The sequence below is a fragment of the Quercus robur genome, chromosome 3, assembly GCF_932294415.1.
Source record: "Quercus robur chromosome 3, dhQueRobu3.1, whole genome shotgun sequence".
Classification (NCBI taxonomy): Eukaryota; Viridiplantae; Streptophyta; class Magnoliopsida; order Fagales; family Fagaceae; genus Quercus; species Quercus robur.
In genome coordinates, this window is record NC_065536.1 from 66,360,188 (window position 1) to 66,379,759 (window position 19,572).

The window sequence follows — 19,572 nt, forward strand, 5'->3', positions numbered from 1 at the left end:
CTGAGTAGATAATGCTGTGATCTGTCCTTGAACATAAGTGAACTGGTTTGCTGTATGCTGTACATGGAATCCAGCATTGTGTACATCTGCTCAACTCTGGCCAGAATGTGATCAAGTCTATCTAGTCACTGTGCTGGTGTTGAGGAAGATGGTTATGCTAATGATGTTGGAGCGGAAGTGAACCTGTCAATCTCCTCCTCTGTATCTCCACCCTCGTCCTCAACACGATTCTGTGGTATCACGTGTACACCAGTTTTGGAGCCCTTGATGTGAGCGATGCTCCTATTGACTGTGTGTGCACCAATAGGATAGTCCCTCTGGACTACTGTCAGACCACTCGGAAGTTTCAGTTTTGCCTTAACAATCAATCCCATAATCAATGAGGGAAAAGGCATTACAGTCCTTGAATTCTGATTCTCAATGCTCTTTTTCAATACACTGATGATATGCCCACAAATATCTATCTCTTTATGGGTAAAGAGATCATACAGAAATCTTGTCCTTGGAGCTGACAATGTAGTGAGGTTGGTGACTGGATACAAGCTGTGAATCATCACATATGCCAAAGCCCTCATCTCTGGTGAGAATGGTATTGTGTTCATGGATGACTTTTTCAGTGTGCCACCAAGTGTCCGTATCATCTCATTAGTAGACCCCAGTCTATCATCATATTGCAATGTAATTGGCTGTGAGGGAGGACGAACCTCTAAAAAATCTTGGATGATTTCCCTTGTAATCACAAATTCTTTGTGCCTCACCCAGCACTCAATACGATCCCCGTCAACAACAGCATTGGAGAAAAACTCCTTGATAATCTCTTAATACACAACCCCAACCGGGTTCAACAATTTGGTCCAAGTTCTTTCTTTGAACACCTCAGGGATGAAAGTGCCCTCAAGTGATTCCAATTGTACTACCCTTTCCATGATAATGGTTGCGCCCTTGTAGCAATCATTGTATTTCATATCTACTTCTGCAGACCTGAAGTTGTCGGAATCAGTGCGTGCATGTTTAGATGATTTCTTGGTGGCTGCATGCTTAGTAGGAGCCATATGTGCAAAGTCACACAATCACAGAAAAGAACCAAGTACAACACCACAAAACAGATCAAAAATTGATTAAATTCATGTTAGATCGAACAAAAATGAAGACATCTCAAAACAAAGCATATCACATTCACAATAGAGCAGACAGACATAACCAACAAGCTAAAAATGTTAGAGCATGTAAGTATGATCAGAATGCATGAATAAAGTGAGTGTGTCTGTGTGTGCATAGGCTGTGCATGTGTGTGCATCTTGAGATGCATGAGGGGTGCCTAGAGGAGCCCTAGAGAGAGCCTAGTGTGTGCAATGCATGACATTGATGCACGAAGTAAATAAAGTGTGTAACACACATGAGCATTGACCAAAAGGTAGACAAGAGTAAACATGAGAAGAACTAAACCTTAGGAACTCACTTGAGTTCAAAACAAACACAGAAATGTCACCAAGACATTCTGTCAAGCACCTAGCATGCAACAATGCACAACAGTGATGAAAAAGGCATGAACATAGTGAAATTATGCCTCAATACATGTTAGAACTGCCACACAGGGCCAACACAGATGCAAAAATACCAAATGGGACAAAGCCCAATCAAGAGATTGAAAAAAATTTCACAAAAATTAGAATCCCAACCCATTTTCGAAAAATCCCCAATTTTGAGAACCCTAACTAATTTTCTGCATAATCTACGGAAAAACAAAAGGAAAAATGTTTTAGAAAACATACCATAAAGTTAAAATCGCAGAAAACAAGCTTGGAATTGCTGGGGTTTGAGTGAGATAGTGATTTGGGTTGAGAGGGGTTCGAGAGTCTTGTGCGAGGGAAATGAGAAATGTTTGAAAACCTGTCACATCTGCTACATTTAGACTGAAAACACGGGTTTTTCGCGAGTTAGGCAGTGGCGAAGCGGTCGCGAGATAGTCGCGAGAAGGGCCACTGAGGCTTAAAACCTTTGGCGAGAAGCTTTAAGTCGTGAGACAGTAGCGAGACAGTCGTGATAGCTTCTGTGTGATTTTGAGAAAATTTCAGTTTTTGCCTAAAAACCATTTCGCGAGAAGAGGTTAGTCGTGAAATACTCGCGAGGCAGTAGTGAGAGTTTCTGTATGAAAAATATGATTTTTGATTTCCCTCAATCACATTTCGTGGGAAGCTCTAAGTTACGAGCTTCTCGCGAAACAGCCTCTAAACCAGTTTTTGATGAAAAACATAAAAAATGCATTTTGAACAAAAATTAAGAGTGCGAAAGTATAAAATCACTTTCAAAAACAAATAAAACACTCAAAAAATTTTTTGGGTTTGATCATCAAGTACTTGAGCATACACATCACATTTGAACATGTACAATCACACAAATGAGATAAGCATTCATTGAATCAAAGTCTTGTGTTTTGTGGGTGAGTATCAAGTGTGAAATAGTCCTTAGACCAGAGTGAAGTTTCAATGATCAATTTAATCAAGTCATACACAACTAGTACTAAGTCAAGTGATCAATCTCAATTCTAGAAATGAACATATATGACCTCCCACAAATTGATTACACAACTTAGAAGCTTTTCATTTTGGCTTCTACATAAATCATGACATTTGATCCTTTCTGGATAAATACATCTCTTTTTGAGATCAGTGCTTGAAATTTTTGATATTTCAACATTGAGGATTAGCCTTTAGCTTTTTGAGTACCATACATTTCAATACACAAGTCGTTTTCCCTTTTTCCTAGTCAAATACTAGTATGTGCAACAGGCTTTTGTAGCTCAATATCTTTTTTTCACTTTGAGATTTACATTTGGAGAGCTCAAATTCAAAAACAAAAAAATAAAAATAAAAAAGTAACGTGGGAAGAGATATAGGCACAAGTCTATACAAGTATCAAGACCATCAAGACAATTGACCAATCATTCATGACAAGCTTGAAGATCTATTTACAATAACCACGCTTAGTTTTCAAGATTTCTTCCACACAGATATATGTGCATATATAAACAAACTAAGCTCGTAAATGCACTACGCCATTAGTACGAAGGTACTAGGCCAAACTCATATGTGATATACACAAAAACAAGCAATCAAACTTTTTGAAGATTTTTCAATTTTTTATGGGTTTTTGAATTTTGAACACACTAAAAAACAGAGCAAGAATTGAAAGAACATAAACAGAACTTGTAAAAGAAGACATGCTATAAACAGAAAACAATGCATGATATGATGCATGAACCTATGATCCTAAACATTGGAAGTATTGATGCATGGACATAGAAAATAATCATGCATGAGTACCCCTCTTCACCCTCGTTCGAAGTGATATCCCTATAGGATTGGGTACGTGACTTGTGACCTTCAAACCTGCTGTTGAAGTTCGCCAAACATGTGGTGAATGCCTTAATCATCTTCATTACGGCTGCCTTGGCTATCCTTGTATACTCTCCTGACTTCTCAAGGAGTGAATTGTAGTTCTCTTGAAGACTAGTTGCATTTTCATCTTCTTCAGCATCAGATTCTTCAATAACTCCCATTGATTCTTTATCACTATGATCCCCAGGCTCCTGTACCAGCAAGTTCAACTCCTCCGAAAACTCATTATGGGTAACAGTCATAAACACAGAGTACTTCCCTTCTCCATCACAACTCTCTTCAGAATCAGAATTTGAAGAATCCGAATCATTAAGTGTTGTGGCATACACCTTGCCCTTTCCTCTTAGATAGTTGGGACACTCCTTCTTGAGATGTCCATGACCATTGCATTCATAACACACAATGCCTTGAGGAAACTGAGAATCCTTTCCTTCTTTCTTCTTAAACTCCTTCCTATCACCTTTGGAGGATGAGAACTTCCCTCTGCTGAACGATTTCCAACTGTTCTTCATCTTCAGAAATTTCCAGAAGTTCTTTGCCAGAAATACTACATCCTTTTCCACTCCATCTTCTTCGGAGGAATCATTCATTCTTTCGGTGATGGTTTTAAGAGCAAGAGATTTACTTGTCTTATGAGAAGGCAGTCCAAGCTCATACGTTTGAAGAGACCTAATGAGCTCTTGGATCTTAATTTCATCCAAATCTTTACTCTCCTTTATAGCTGTGACTTTCGCTTAGAAGCTTTCCGGCAGGGACCTCAAAATTTTTCTCACCACCTTAGCATCCTCAATCTTCTCACCAAGATTGAGCTTCGCAATCACAATTTCGTTGAACTTTCCATAGAATGAATCAAAGGACTCATTATCTCTCATCTTAAGCTCTTCAAATTTGGTGGTTAACATCTGAAGCTTTGTGTCCTTCACTTTTTTTGTTCCTTCATACGTGGTCTCCAATATCTTCCAAGCTTCCTTGGCTACTGTTATGTGAGAAATCTTGTGAAACTCATCTGGAGAAACACCACAAAATATAGCATTCAATGCTTTACTTAAAGAAAACTATTTCAAACGCGCGGGGTCCATAATTTTATTTGTTTTTGAAATGGTTAAAAATCACTACTCTACAATATTGCAACCCCCTTAGACCCCATGCAGTACAGCTTGGACTAACATGTCAGTGTAAGCTCAAAGGAGAGCTGCAACGTATGATGTTATAACTAATATAAATATTTTAAGAGCATAGGAATCTCTTAGTTAAAATCCAATTGTGATATATTAGACATATATTATTATATATTATTGTAGTAGAACTTAGCCTTTATATTAAGGAAGGGCTTAATATATTATTGGGGTGTAACGACCCATTCATTAAATTATAAAAATAAATAAATAAATAAAAGTGCAACGATCAATGACCCGAAACAACTTCCATTTTTGGTAGGTCCAAGGGACAATTTCTTTGGGTTCAGCACATTGAATTTGGATAATGGTGGAATAGAGACTATATGGGTCTATTCCTGCATTCCATCCTCGTACTTGTGAAGAAAAGGGGGAACTATTAAATAAAATCTTTCAAAAACTTTCAAAAAAATCTAAAATAAAAAAAAAAAAATTTAATACGAAATTGTATAGTAATTTTTTTCCCTCCTAACATGAATGTTGGAGTTTTCTTGGCATGTCCGTGTTTGGCATGTGTGCAACACAAAAAGGTATCTTATTAATCGAATATATTTATCTCCACACTCTCACATGTAGATCTCACCATAGAGGGTGAGATTGAAGATTTTATCTTATGCATAAAATAATTATTAGTCTGACATGGACATAGTCAGGAATTTCGGACTATATGTATTTCTTAGCTTAGAAGAATAAATTTTTTTTTTTTTTTTTTTTTGAGAAACGCTTAGAAGAAAACATGACGATGAAGCATCCATTCAATTATTAAACAACAAGCATGCTTCTATATACTATTATTTAAGAGACTTTTCTTGTTATCCAAAATATTCTCAAATTGACATATTTAGAAAGTTTCAATAATAGGGTTAAACATATAAAATTACAAATTCTAAAACTTCTAAATTTTAGATAAATTTAAAAATGCAATTTACCGACAAACGTTTTTTCTTTTTCTTTTTTTCTTTTTTTTTAAGTTACGCACAATTTTTTTTTTCCCTTTGTTCTCTTGAGTCTTGAATTGTTGAACATATCTACTCCTACACTCCCACCAATGTTATGCTCCCCATAATAAACAGTTACTTCATTTTACATGTTTCTCTATCTTTATCATCTTTTCTCTTTCTTCTTCAAGTTCTAAAAAATAAATTCAATCCTGCACATCTATTCCCACATTCTCACTAATTTCAAATGAAGACAATCACTCAAAACTCAATTAAGAAAGTATGAACATAGCATTTATTTTTTAATAAATTTTATTATATTGATTTCTCTTTCCCTTTGTCTCTCTTTCTCTAATTGCTCCACTGCATTCGTAAAAGTGGAGATTGTATCTTTAAATTTCTCATATTACAAATTTCTCTCATCTTAATTTGTTCATTTTTTTTTTTTAAGTTAGCCTTATGATACTCCTAGTGATGGATTGGTGAGAGTGCAATAACGAACAAAGCGATGGCAATGGAACATTTATATTGTGTTAGAGTTGATACTTGATAACAAAATGTGTGAAAGGAGACATTATGTGCACAAATTATTAAGATGATATATAAGTGTGGACACAAATTAAAATATTTGATTAGATTCTATATCCAAGTAAACCTTTTTAACTTTTTATATATATTAGGTTATATGATGTCACGTTATTAAAATTTTAAATAACATAATACTGAACTCACTTTTAAATTTGTAATATTTAATATAAAATATGAAATAGATTTCTTTTATTTTATTTTATTTTTTCAAACTCACCCACCATAATCAAAGAAAATTGATGATATTGGAAAGATTGAAAAGGACTTCTGGCTCTGTGGAGTGTGGACTATCTCCATATAGGGTCTGTTTGGATTGAACTTATTATTGCTGAAACTGAAAACTGAAAACTTAAAACACTGTAGCAAAATAATTTTTAAATGTGTAAATAGTACCGTGGAACCCATTTTTAATATTTTTTAATACATGAATAGTGTATGCACAGTACATGAATAGTGCATACACTGTTTATAACAGTAAATTTTGTCACCCAAAGTCAACAAATGCGAAAAAAAAAAAAAAAAAAAAAAAAAAAAAAAAAAAAAAAAAAAAAAAAGGAAAAACATGAAACTTGTAAAACGCAAAGGCCGGATTCAGTGGAATCCAAACGGCCTCATAATTTATAAAAAAATATTGAAAAATAGTTTGTAACTGTAACATTATTTGTATGTTTAAATTCATAAGGTAAAATGTAAGAAGGTAACAACTAACATATATATATATATATATATATTTAAATCTGAGATAAAATTCTACTCTAGCATAATCTATGTGAATGTGTGTGAAACTTCTTTCAGGAGACTTGAACTCCGACCTTTACCTCTCACACTCTACAAGAACTTATACTTATAAAGTAATTATCATACTAAAGGTACGCAATGTTACTAACCAGGTTTTGTTTTCTAAAAACGGAACTCAACTAACAAGTTTTAAATAAATAATATATATATATATATATATAATTGAATAGATCCGATGGTCAAGTATTTACTTAACCTTGTCATCTTCAGAAGCAAACTTAACTCCCATAGAGGTTAAGTCCAATATCAAGCAATCTCAGCTACAATGAAAACAAACAAATCTCCTTAGAAGTAATAGTCCTTTGTGCACTAACAACCTCTCCTTCAATCAAGATGGAGCCACTATTGGATAGGGGAATGGGCCCCCCAAATTTTTTTTTTTTTAAATATTATTATGTGTGTACTAATTTTAGCAATTTTGTTCTATAGAATTACATTTTGTTTCTCTTAAACAATATCATTAATTTTTTTTTAGAGTAATGCTATATTCACAAACTTTTTTACAATAATTTTTACAAACTGTTTTGGAAGCAAATTTTTCTTGGTTCGCATATGAGCCCACCACTCACATCTTTTTTTTTTTTTTTTACTAACCAATAACCACTTATCACATTAATATTTTATAAGAAAGCTTGTAGTTTTAGCATTTTTCTCATTTTAGTGATCATAAAAAATAAAAATTAAATAATTTAAAATCTAAAACAAAATATACAAACCCAAAAAAATAGCTCAACAACAAAAATTAACAATAGTAAAACTAAATCAATTTTATCCAAAATAAACAACTTTGCCCTTTAAAAAATTCTCAACAAAAATAATTTTGTCCTTACCCAAACAAAAATAAATCAAATAAAATAAAAAAATCTTAACAGCTATGTAATAACAGAATCAAAGGTTGAAATCGCCGCATACAGCCAACAGTGAAACTGCCCCCTTAGTTCAAAATTCTGCCTCTATTCCTACCTTCAATCACATCAAATATAATTGAACCTATTTCTCGGTTGCAACCCAAGACACAGTCTTGAGGCACATCCTATCAAATGACCAAAGAATGTAGCTCCAGCCTCTAAGCATATTTAAAATCCCAATTTTAAGGAGTGATTTACATCTAAAAAAATATTGTCACTTTTTGTATGAAACACAAAACTTGAGTCCAAAGTTTAATTACACTGAACCATCAGGATGGTGACATGTGTCCAATTTTTATCATATGTCATCATCTCAACGGGTCTAATGCACTAGACCCAAGCCAAATCCCTGTATAAAAACCTATTAGCCCCATTGGCCAGGGTATGGAACTCATCCCCCAAGTACAGAACGTTATCTTAGATTTTTTTTTTTTTTTTTTTTTTTTTTAAGAACAAAACTTAGATACAGTACCTTAGATGTTGTTTCTTAAGTTCTCATTTTAAGATTCAGCCATGTGGCTACTTAACTAAAAAATACACTTCTATTCCATGAGGAAAAATCTACATGACAGAATTTTAAAAGAAAAATCTAAGAAATAGCACCTAAGTACTGTATCTAAGCCTTAACCTATTTTTATTACCCAACAAAGGAAAATCTGTTGTAATTGACTTAATCACCAGAGTACTCTTGGCCAGCCCAGCCCTGAGTCCAGACTAAGTTATACTGCTAAGGGGTTTTTCTTTCTTTTGTAGTAACAGGACAAATAGGCAAAGGGGAACTTGATCAATTAAGTGAGGCCATCTCTTTTTAAGGTTCCATTTGCTGTCTCTATTTACATCCCCATATACACCACTCTTTTCTTCTTCTTCTTTTGAGAAGTAAAAAATTATAATAAAAACTCCCCAAAAATAAACTAATGAAATTATCAGATGTGAATTTATTAGATCAGATGACATTAGGAAATCGCCATATACACATTCATACTACTTTTTAAGTTCATTTCATATTTTTATACCGAGTCATGAATGACAAGCATTGATTGGTGTAGAGCACAACTCAATCAAATGCCAGAGTAGCAACGACTTTATATAGATATTCCAGCATAAAATATTTGCCATAATTCTACTACATGTGAGGTTAGTATGCTGGAGCAAGATTTATATAGATATTCCAGCATAAAATATTTGCCATAATTCTACTACATGTGAGGTTAGAATGTTGGAGCAAGATCATTTTAGTTGTAATCATAAATAAACATTCTGTCATTTCATTGTACTGTTTTCCATGCTTAGTCATCCAGCAATATCAAGAATATAACATTGCAGCGTATTATATCAAAATCGAACCAAAATTCAACAGCTCTCCTTTTGTCTTAAGGTGCAAATTTACCAAATGATTAAACTTGTTGCAAACAAGTTGTTTTACACAGTTTTACACACCCTTAAAAAGCAACTAAAAAGTCACGATGTTCATTGTAAAACAAACCAAATTCTCTCTTCCACAGGTATATTAAAATCAAACAGACAACCTATTGTAAATTCAAACTCTACCCATAACAGATGTGAATAACATTCATATTGACAGCAGTGACCAAAGATAATGTTAATTGAAACTGGAAGTAAAAGATTGTGCATCAACCCATAAAATGTTTCAAGCTTTGATCTACAAGGATAGTTGCTTAAGATGGTTTGGTCATGTTCAAAGGAGCATGACTAATGCCCCATGCCCTGGTAAAAAAGAGTGAGTTGATCCAAGTTGAGGGAACCAAAAAAAAAAAAATAGAGGAAGGCCAAAATTCATTAGTAAAAGTAATTAAAAAATAAATAAAAAAGACATGTCAAGCCCAAAAGTTGCATAGTATGACTTTTGATAGAGTTGAATAGAGGAAAAGAATACAGGTGGCCGAACCTAACTAATTAATCTGTTGAGGATTCATAGCCAACTCTAGAATTTTGGGATTAAGACTTTGTTGTTGTTGTATATAACTCATTGCATGAAACGCCTATAAGAGCCAAAAAAATTGGCGACTTCCCAAAAATTTTGTTTAAATGAAACAGCTTATGAAAGCCTCAGCCAACATTTACATTCCTTTCCACTAAATAATAATAATAACTAGTCGCTAACTCATGCAATGCATGATATTATTTAACATAAATGTGTAAAATTTATATTGATTTTGATGTCAAAGTAAAAAATAAAATTATTATTCTCTCAATAACTCAAATGATATTTCATTCCTAAATAACATCAATTTACCTCGACAAAGAGGCAGAAACTCTAGAAGTTGAAGCCCACCAAGCTCTCTTGTAGTCTTGTGCTGTTTTTGTACCTCCTTACAGTGTTTTTCTCATTCTTTGTCGATTAGCCACTAATTAGGTGAAACTTTTAAACTAACAAAGAATTAGTTGGAGTTTGATATGGCCATTGGCTAAATCAAACATTTCAATTAGATGTTAGGACCAACAAAAATATAAATTGAAAGGAAATAAAGAGACCCAAATATCAAAACAAAAGACAATCAAGATAATTCAATCATTCTAAAAATATACAATTTAATATAATGTCTAGTAGAAATAATTAGTATTAGTTTAAAACATCCAATATAGTACGAATAATAACTGATTCAATGATTATTCATAAAAGCAAACACCAATAAGTTGATTATAAATATGGTGACAATATTGGAATTTAGTATCACCTCCTTGATTTGTCAAAACATGATTAGAATTTGAAATTGATATAAGGAGAGGATAATGAAAAGATATTGAAAACTTAATTAAGATTAATTCAATCTTTCAAACACACCTATTGAATTCTACAAAATGGAATAAAATATTTTAAATTTAGATGCTAAATGTGTTCACTTTTAATCATGATTGCCTATAGCATAATGATCACAAAAGATTGATTTCATAAACAGAAGTAGTGACTCACCACCAAGTTTAGGAAGGTCATCTTCTTGCTTCATGCTTCTTGTTTTTAAATTTTAAATTATAAAGTTCTACAATAAAAAGATCAGGTGCGAAATTTGTGTTGGATAAAATACAATAAATCAACGTACTAAATCTGATGTTTAGGCTCTGCTGGATAAAACGTTCCCAATTGTTGAATATGAGTAGTCACAATGCTGCTCTTTAACTTAGTTTGCTCTCTCTCTCTTTGCTGATTGCCGCCAATCTAAAAACCACCAAAAAAAAAAAAAAAAAAAAACCCCTATATAGGAACACTCTTGCATATGCAAGTCTCATCAAAAAAGAAAAGAAAAGAAAAGCAATCTATATATCAATTCCAAGAAACAAAGAGGGAGTGGAAAATCAACCTCCACTGAGGAGTGGAACGCAAAGATACTAATGAGGTTTAATATTTGTGTTGGTTCTGTAAAGGGAGGTTTGAATGCGAGAAAGAAAAAAAAATCAGGGTTTATGTTTGTGTTGGTGCCGTACAGAGTTCTTATGCAAGAAAGGAAGAAACCCTAAAAGTTTTTTTTTTTTTAATAAAACTTAAAAAAAATATTAATGAGGTGTAAATTTGTTGAAATTTTTGTTATAGAATTTTAGTTGAAGTATAATTTCAAGCTCTTAAAACATATATCTAATAGAGTTTTATTTAAACTAAACTATTGTAACATTTGATAAGACAATTACACGTTGAAGAGAAATAATAAATATATAAGATATAAAACCTAAAATAAAAAGAAAAAGAAAATAGCGATGATGTTGAAAATTGTGGGAGTTTCAGAGGTTTCGATTTTATATAATAATAATAATAATAATAATAAACATTTACTTTCCCTACTTGGTAACATGCTTGTAATAATGCTATATCACCTAGGTATTACAATACAATATGTTGATAGAGACGACAGATCAAAAAAAGAAATGTAGGATAAAAAAAATTAAGCTATTGATTTTCTCCTCTTTAGACACATTCCTAGATAACTGTTGTGGGAAGTTCCCAAGCAGCCTCTGATCCAAAAACATATTAGGTGCATGTTTGGTTTAGCGTTTTTAGTAGGTCCTATGCACTGTTCACGGGACCCGTAAATATTTTTTTAAGCAAAAACAACTTCAAAACTGGGTCTCACAGCACTATTCACATATTTAAAAATTATTTTGTTACGGTGTTTTCAGTTTTTAGCAATAAGCGGTATCTAAACAGATCCTAGGTCTCTGCAGGAAAGAACTATTAAGTAAAGCTTGCACACACAACACCCCACACCAACACACACACACACACACGAGAGAGGGAAAGACCTTTTCCCCAAAGAAAATTTTTGTATTATCAGCTACGGCCTCGATGAATTTAAGCTCAAGAAATTGCGGTGTCAGCTTCAACTTGTTTACTTCAGCTTCCTTCAGTACACTAGAAATGTAGAGAGAGCAATATCATTAGTCATTTCTATAATACCATATTCAAATCTTTTAAACTGAAAAGTGAATCAAGCTTTTACCGGTAGAAATATGCATCAGCCAAACTCTTTTCCCGAGCCATGTATATCTGGTTCTCAATTTCTTGCTGCTTCCTGGCACTATCCTTTTCCATCAACTGCTGTTCCATGAGGATCTTACTCACATTTGCAATCTTCTCAGCTTCACTAATAGCCTTTTTCTTACTTGTCTCTGCCTCTTTCTCAACCACCCTCTGTTTCTCAATAGCAATTAAGACCTAACAAAGTAACATCAACATAAAACATAGAATGATGCACTCTATTAACTTCAAAGGCTTACTATTATCCAATATGTTTTTCATTGACTGGGTGTGGGTGCAAACAAATGCATGTATAAAGTTTGGATATAAGCAACAAAAAAAAGATTGTAATATTGAATGCTCATAGGACCAAGGCTAACTGTTTTCAAGGGTAAACTCAATGTTCAAGCCATAATTTCAAATAATAAACATACATTAAAATAACATTTAATTTGTAAAGAATCTGCAAATTAAGAATCATATTGTGGGTGGGTCTGCGTGTGTATTTGCTTTGCTTAACTAACAGAGGAAAACAAAAGAAAGTAAAAGGACCTTCTCTCATATTCAGGAAAAAGAAACTGAACCTTAGTGCGTTCCTCTTCCATCTGTTCAAAATTGCGTCTTATGCTTTCCGGGATGGTTGGCTTTGTAACACGAACACTCATGATTTCAATACCTGGAGCATATCGTGTGCAGTCACCCTGGAGAGCATCTTTCATCTTTTCGCCAATCTGTGAGAGTTACATGCTTTGTCAATATAGCATGAAATAAATAGATAGAAAAGGATTTGATAACCACTACACTAGCTCATGGTACCATAATGTTACACAACTATATGAAGTATAAGGAACTCCTTAATAATGCTGGCAACTTAACCACAACATAGATTCCTGAAGAGAAATAATCCTTGGAAATCAACACAGCACTACTAAGTTAAGATTGTTCAAATATAAGTTAAAGATTTCAATACGTTAAACAATCTATCAGATTAAACAACTAAAGCAGAAGAAGAAAAGTACACTACTTTTATCAAAACTTGTAAGACTTCGTATACTGTAAAGCTAAATTGGAAGCTCCCAAAATATTTTCATTTATGGCTTTAAAGGGTATTCTTTCTTTAGCATCCATACTTGATCAAAAACATCAATGTAGACTTGCTGAAGAGAGTAAGAGCTGCAGAACTGATTGATCTCATGATGAATTTTGTCATATATCCACGTATAGTCATACTGCACCCCATAGTTCAGCAGGGTGTCATGCACATGGTCCTTGTGAAGCCGGTGAACAACCTGAAAAGGCATTATAATCAGTGCATATAAGCTGAGCATTTCAAACCTTAGACCACTTGTAATTTGTAAACCATAATGTTAATAAAGAGCAACATCTAGTAGCTGTACCTCTATCTTCTCAAAGTTGATCATGACACCTCCTTTTGTACCACAGGGAATATCCCTAACCTGCAATTATACTCACATGAAAGATTTAAGCATTAGACTGACAAAGATGAAATTCCTCAATTTTCATCACATCAAATTTACCTGATCTGTCTGAAGGGTTACTTGAACAGGCTCATAATGGGTTATAAAAGGCAGCTTCAGATGAAAACCTGAAAATTAAGTGCATGCAGAAATTCCATAAGTTCTAGGAAAGCAACTACTGAATGAAAATCATAAAGAAGGGACCATAGTCAAACCTGGATCTGTAATCGTCTTTTGAAGGGCACCTCCTTTCCAGTAAACCCCAACATGGCCTTCTGGAACTTGGTGCAGAATGGACAAACCATTCCTAATAGTTGATGGTGATTGATTCATCATCTGTAAAATTTATATTCATGTCAGAGATTTTCAAACTCAAATAAAATGATATAAGCACTAATTCCAGTGGCTGAGGTTCAGAACAATTCTAAAATTTTATACAAACTAGCATATAGTAAGTAAATTATATAGTCACTCCATAAAGAAACACTAATCCACTATTTTCCTTTTTCAGGTATGCCTCCTTGGCAGCAGCAATTACCAATAAGTAAAGGAATGTAGCAAATCACAAAACCAGGCCGGGCAGCCAAGATCAACATAATTAGTTTTAATTGTTTTTAGTTTGGTTAACTCTTTTGTTCAAAAAACTTATTCAAAGTGGGAACTAAATACATTCCCATATCTTCAAAGTGGTTCTTTAAAAATCATGCCCTCCAAATTAAAATTTTAAATTTTGGAGTTTTCAAATGCATACAAATTTGACATTTTCACAAGCTGCATGTTAACTAAAAATGGTTTTGATTCTAGACAAACTAGATTAATAGTCTCATTTTCAGTTCAGCTTGTATCAAACTAAACAAGCTTTGTAATTTGCCAAACATCCCTAAAAACATTCAGGCAACACAATTACGTACAGATCCTGAAATACTATTGAAGAAATTTACAATGCCAAGAGATTGGTACAAAATAGCAATAGCAACACGGATTTTATGAAAAATAATAAAAGCTTAATTGACTTATGATTTAAACTAACAACAACAATAACAACAAGTCTTAATCTCAAATTTTGTGGTAAGCTATGGATTCTCAACATGTTAGTTAGCTTTGGCCATATGAAGTCATTTTCCTCTGTTCTATTTTATAACCTAATAGATATTCTACAATCACACAATACTTCGCTTTCCTTTAACTATGATTATAACTAAGACAGAAATTAATCTAAGAAGCATGGCCACTGACATAACATGGTACACAACAATTCTTGAATAGTTATGTTTACTTCTAGTTTTCAGACTAAATGACAACCATCAAAATCTTTAAAAGCATATCTAAAATATATCAAAAGAATTTTTTTTATTACCAAATTATATTTTTTTCCTCCTCCTGACTAGCCATAGTTTGACATGTATCTGAATATATGCATGTTCACTCTCATAACATGTGAATCCCACCTACAACTATACAAGAACCACACACAGTGAGATAGATGATACATATATCCAAAGTAGAGATTTTGAAGTAAATATGTTTCTTAGCTTAGAAGAATATATGATGAAGCATCTATTCAATTATTAAACAACAAGAATAATACCATGGCGAAACAAACACTATTCAAATAAATACCATGACGAAGATGGCGATAAAGGATAAGAAGACTGCGAGAATAGCAGAGAAACCATTGCCACCGCCACCGCCACCGCGGCGGCCTTGAGGAGGCTGTAGAGTTTCGGCTCTCGGTTGATTTGAATCCATAAATGGCGGTTGGTTATTGCAGTGTCAGTCCGTCAAGCAGGTTAGAATTTGGGGTATTTCAAAGCCCCAATAGCCGGACTTGCAAAATCATCCCATTGCAAAAAAATTTACAATCTTTATAAGATGGTACTGTAGCTGTAGCAGTATTGTATAATAAAAACAGTTTTTTATTTGTCTGATGCTTCTTCTCTCTCCTCTCTCTCTCTCTCTCTCATTTCATTTCACTTTCTCTATCCAATTTCTCTCTACTTCGTTCTGCTCTCTCCTCTTCAAACCCGAAACCCATACAATCTCAGCACTTCCTTCCTCTCTATCTCAGATCAGCTTGCTATGGATTCCGATGGGTTTGTTATGGATTCCGATGGGGTTGCTATGGATTTGTGGGTTTCTGTGTTGATCTGGGCGTGAGGGTTATGGGTTGATCTGGGCATGGTGGTGGGTTTGGATCGGCGTGAGGGCTGGGTTTGCTGGTGATTTTTTTTGAATGGGTTGATCGTTGGGTTTGATGTATTTTTTTTTTTTTAATGTAGTTTTGGTTTTGGTTTGCTGGTGGTGGCGTTGCTTTAGGGCGGTGGCGTTGTTTGATGGTGGTTTAATTTGGTTTTGGTTTGACGGTGGTTTAACGATGGTGGCGTTAAGCCCATGAGAGACCTTGCTGGTTGTTGTTGCTGCTGTTTTTTTTTTTTTTTTTTTTTTTTTTTTTTTTTTTTTTTTTTTTTTTTTTTGCTAGAGGTTGAGGAAGAGAGACGAAAAGGAAAAGATAGAGAGAGATAGTAAAAAAATAATAAAAAATAATATATAAATAAATTGGGATAAAAAAATAGAGTTTTGAAAGGTAAGATGTATCGAAAAATAATATGGTATAATTGATAAAATAAAATATGGTATAATTGATAAAATAGGTTTTTTGAATGATAAAGTGTCCGTTTGGATTCAGCATAAAGCGTTTTATGCTGAATCCTTAGCTGCGTTTTTTGATTTTTTTTTTTTTTTTTTTTTCTAGCCGCACTATTTGACCAAGTCAATCATGAACAGTGCACTCGTACACTGTTTACAGACCCACAAATTCCACTTTTCAGTAACTTTTTCATTAAAAATGGGTTCCACGATACTATTCACACATTTAAAAATTATTTTGTTACAGTGTTTTCAATTTTAATTTTCAGTTTCAGTAAAAATAAGCTCAATCCAAACGGACCCAAAATAAAATGAGATGATATTTCCAATTATGGATACTCTTATGGCAACAAGGATGCTATAAAAAAAAAGAAAGAAAGATGCTATAACAAGAAGTCTTCCTACATTACTAACACAAACATTCAAATACCTAGGAAAATGTTTGATTTCCATTTTTTTTTTTTTTTTTTATAAAACAAATACCATCGTGAAAGAATCATATATAAGAGTGACTCTAAAGATGGGATATAAGGTTCTTTTATTAGGAATGAATATTATGAGGTCTTATGAATTATTTAGTCAACATTTTAATGTTTACTTTATATTTTTTAAATTATTCTTAAAAAATTATTTTTTAAATAACATATTTTGGTATTTATTTTTAATTCTTATTTTATTTATTATCTAATCCTTTGATTACCTTAATTTACACGAAAAGTTTTTTATAAGAATTTTACATGAGAATTTAATTTGAAAAGTAATAATATTTTGTTAAAATATATATGGCACATAAATTTATTTTTAATTTTTTTATGTCTACTATATTTCTTTAATTTTAATTCTTAATTTAAGAAATTATCTTATTTAATTTTTTTTTTTTGGTTAAGACCTTATTTAATATCTTTTTTTTCAATATCTCTTATCTCAAAAAAAATATTTTTTTTGATTGAAAAGGTAAAATTGTATTAATTAAATGGACAAAAAGTAAGATAGGCTCCTGATGCAACGCAGTGCTACCCAAACTAGCCTGGCATACAGGACAAAGGAGGACAGCAAAGACATCATTACACTCACCCCCCACACAAATTGTGTCCGTTGGTTAGCCACCGACCTCCTGATAGTTGTACAAAAGGGACGAAGCCCCGCGTAGGATAATCTTAGATTTTGCAAAGAGCCAAAAATGAATTTTCTTGATTGCGATGATGAAAAGCTTTGAGAAAGATACGGAGAGATTATGCTGCAAGCTGGCAATTGGCAAATAAATTCCTATATAAATTTCTTTCCAGCTTCCAATTGACTCCATTTCATTTCCTTTTTTTTTTTTTTTTTTTTTTTTTTTTTTAAAAGGAAAATGCATTAACAGGAACTAAGGAGCCACAGTGGCCAGAGTAGCGGTAGTTAGTCTACCATAATGCATGCCATTAGCATATGTAGTTACATAGGATTCAATTTTTACAGATGGCGGAAAATCAAAAATTACAAAATCTTCTTGGAGAGAACACCCTCTTCTCGCCAAGGCATCCGCACATCTATTTACTTTTCTGAATGTGTGACTAACGCTGACCTGATGGAAGCTTCGTAGGAGGGATCTGCAGTCATTAAGCAAAGGAAGGAAAGAATTATTAACAACAGAATTGGACTGCACCATTTCTTTTCAAGAAAATTATATAAAACCGCTACGAATTTGTGCATAATTGCACATTTTAACTCATAATTGAACATATAATTTTATTTAATTTGTTTTCTTAGAACACCTGTTAACAAGAATTAATTTATATCAATTTTACGGCATGTGTTCTATTTCATTTTTAATTTTGTGTTAAGTGAATTATTGAGTATAAAAATTAAAGAGTCCAAATCTAATTAGATTTTAAATTAGATTTCGATTAGAATATAATTTTCCTCCACGTTTCTATTTATTTTTTTAATTTTTGTGACAAATGAATAATTGGGTGAAAAAACCGAAAAGTCTAAATAAGAAACCATTACTGTACATATTTTAAAAATATATGGTTTAAAAAAAGGTAAGCTAATACTATGCATAATTTAAATCTCTCTTAAAATATATATATATAATTGTGATTATCTTTAATTATATCCGTGCATATACACTGGCTATACACTAGTTCTAGGTAATGCATTATTTGCACATCATTAGAGCACTAGCAACCAGATTTCTATCCCAGTCTCTATTTTACCATCTATCTTTCTTAAAAAAGTTACTTTATCTATTATACCAACCTATTTTTATTTTACAATAGGTTCTACATCCCAGTTTTTATTCTTAGGATGCGTTTGTTTTTGCTTCAAACCATTTCAGGAAATCATTTTACACCTCACCATGTGTTTGGTTGCGCATGAAAAATAGAATTTTCCGAAAAAACATTTCATTTGACCGTAAAATAAAGGCTTTGACCCGAAAATTGTTTTACGTTTCTATTTTCACTTCAAACCATTTCCGGACTCAGATGCGCAAAGAGAGAGAGAGAGAGAGAAGAGAGGGTAGAGAGCCTTCGACTTCACGCAACCAAACATGCCAGCGAGATCGTGCCCCAACCCCAGACGCGTCGGCGAGATCGCGCCTTCGACTTTGCGCCGCCGAGATCGCGCCACATGAAGCCTGCTGTCGCTTGACCGGTCTCGTCCTCCTCTGGGTCAGATCATCTCCTCCTCTGGGTCGATCTCGTTGTCCGCCACTCGCTGATCTATCTCCTCCTCTAGGTCAATCTCGTCGCCAATCTGCTTTCTCTTTTTAATCTCTGATTTTTTTTTTTTTTTTTTTTTTTTTTTTTTTTTTTTTTGTGGTGGTGTGGGTGGTGGCGTTTTGGTGGTTTCTGTGTTGTGTGGTGGTGGGTTTTGTATGGATAGTGGTGGATTTTCTGTGGGTGTTGGTGTGTGGGTGGTGATGGATTTTCTGTGGTGCTGATGTATGGGTGGTGGTGGTGGATTTTGTGATATAAAATTTGTTTGGAAGCTGAGAAAATGGCTAAGAAGATGTGAAAAATTTGTAGGAAAATAATATTTTTAGAATGTTACCAAATACTGAAAATTGTTTTCTAATATAATTTTTAAAATGCAACCAAACACTATAAAATATTTTCTTTTCCCGAAAATATTTTCACCTGAAAATATTTTACATCCGAAAAATATTTTACATTGAAACAATCGCAGCCTT

General features: G+C 33.2%; 1 protein-coding gene across 4 annotated transcripts in view; it reads right to left on the bottom strand.

Annotated features, from left to right (window-relative positions):
• Positions 1 to 8,212: 8,212 nt before the first annotated feature.
• LOC126718985 (uncharacterized) overlaps positions 8,213 to 19,572 on the bottom strand; it is a 40,393-nt gene continuing 29,033 nt past the window's right edge. The window contains exons 1-9 of one of the 4 annotated variants that reach the window (XM_050421449.1): positions 15,372 to 16,220; positions 13,967 to 14,087; positions 13,812 to 13,879; positions 13,671 to 13,730; positions 13,404 to 13,562; positions 12,858 to 13,004; positions 12,257 to 12,471; positions 12,060 to 12,168; positions 8,213 to 10,983 (exon numbers count right to left, since the gene is read on the bottom strand). In XM_050421449.1, the coding sequence (XP_050277406.1) occupies positions 10,867 to 10,983; positions 12,060 to 12,168; positions 12,257 to 12,471; positions 12,858 to 13,004; positions 13,404 to 13,562; positions 13,671 to 13,730; positions 13,812 to 13,879; positions 13,967 to 14,087; positions 15,372 to 15,500 (1,125 nt within the window). In that variant the 5' untranslated portion in view covers positions 15,501 to 16,220 and the 3' untranslated portion in view covers positions 8,213 to 10,866. The other 3 variants (XM_050421450.1, XM_050421448.1, XM_050421451.1) reach the window with 3 other exon arrangements.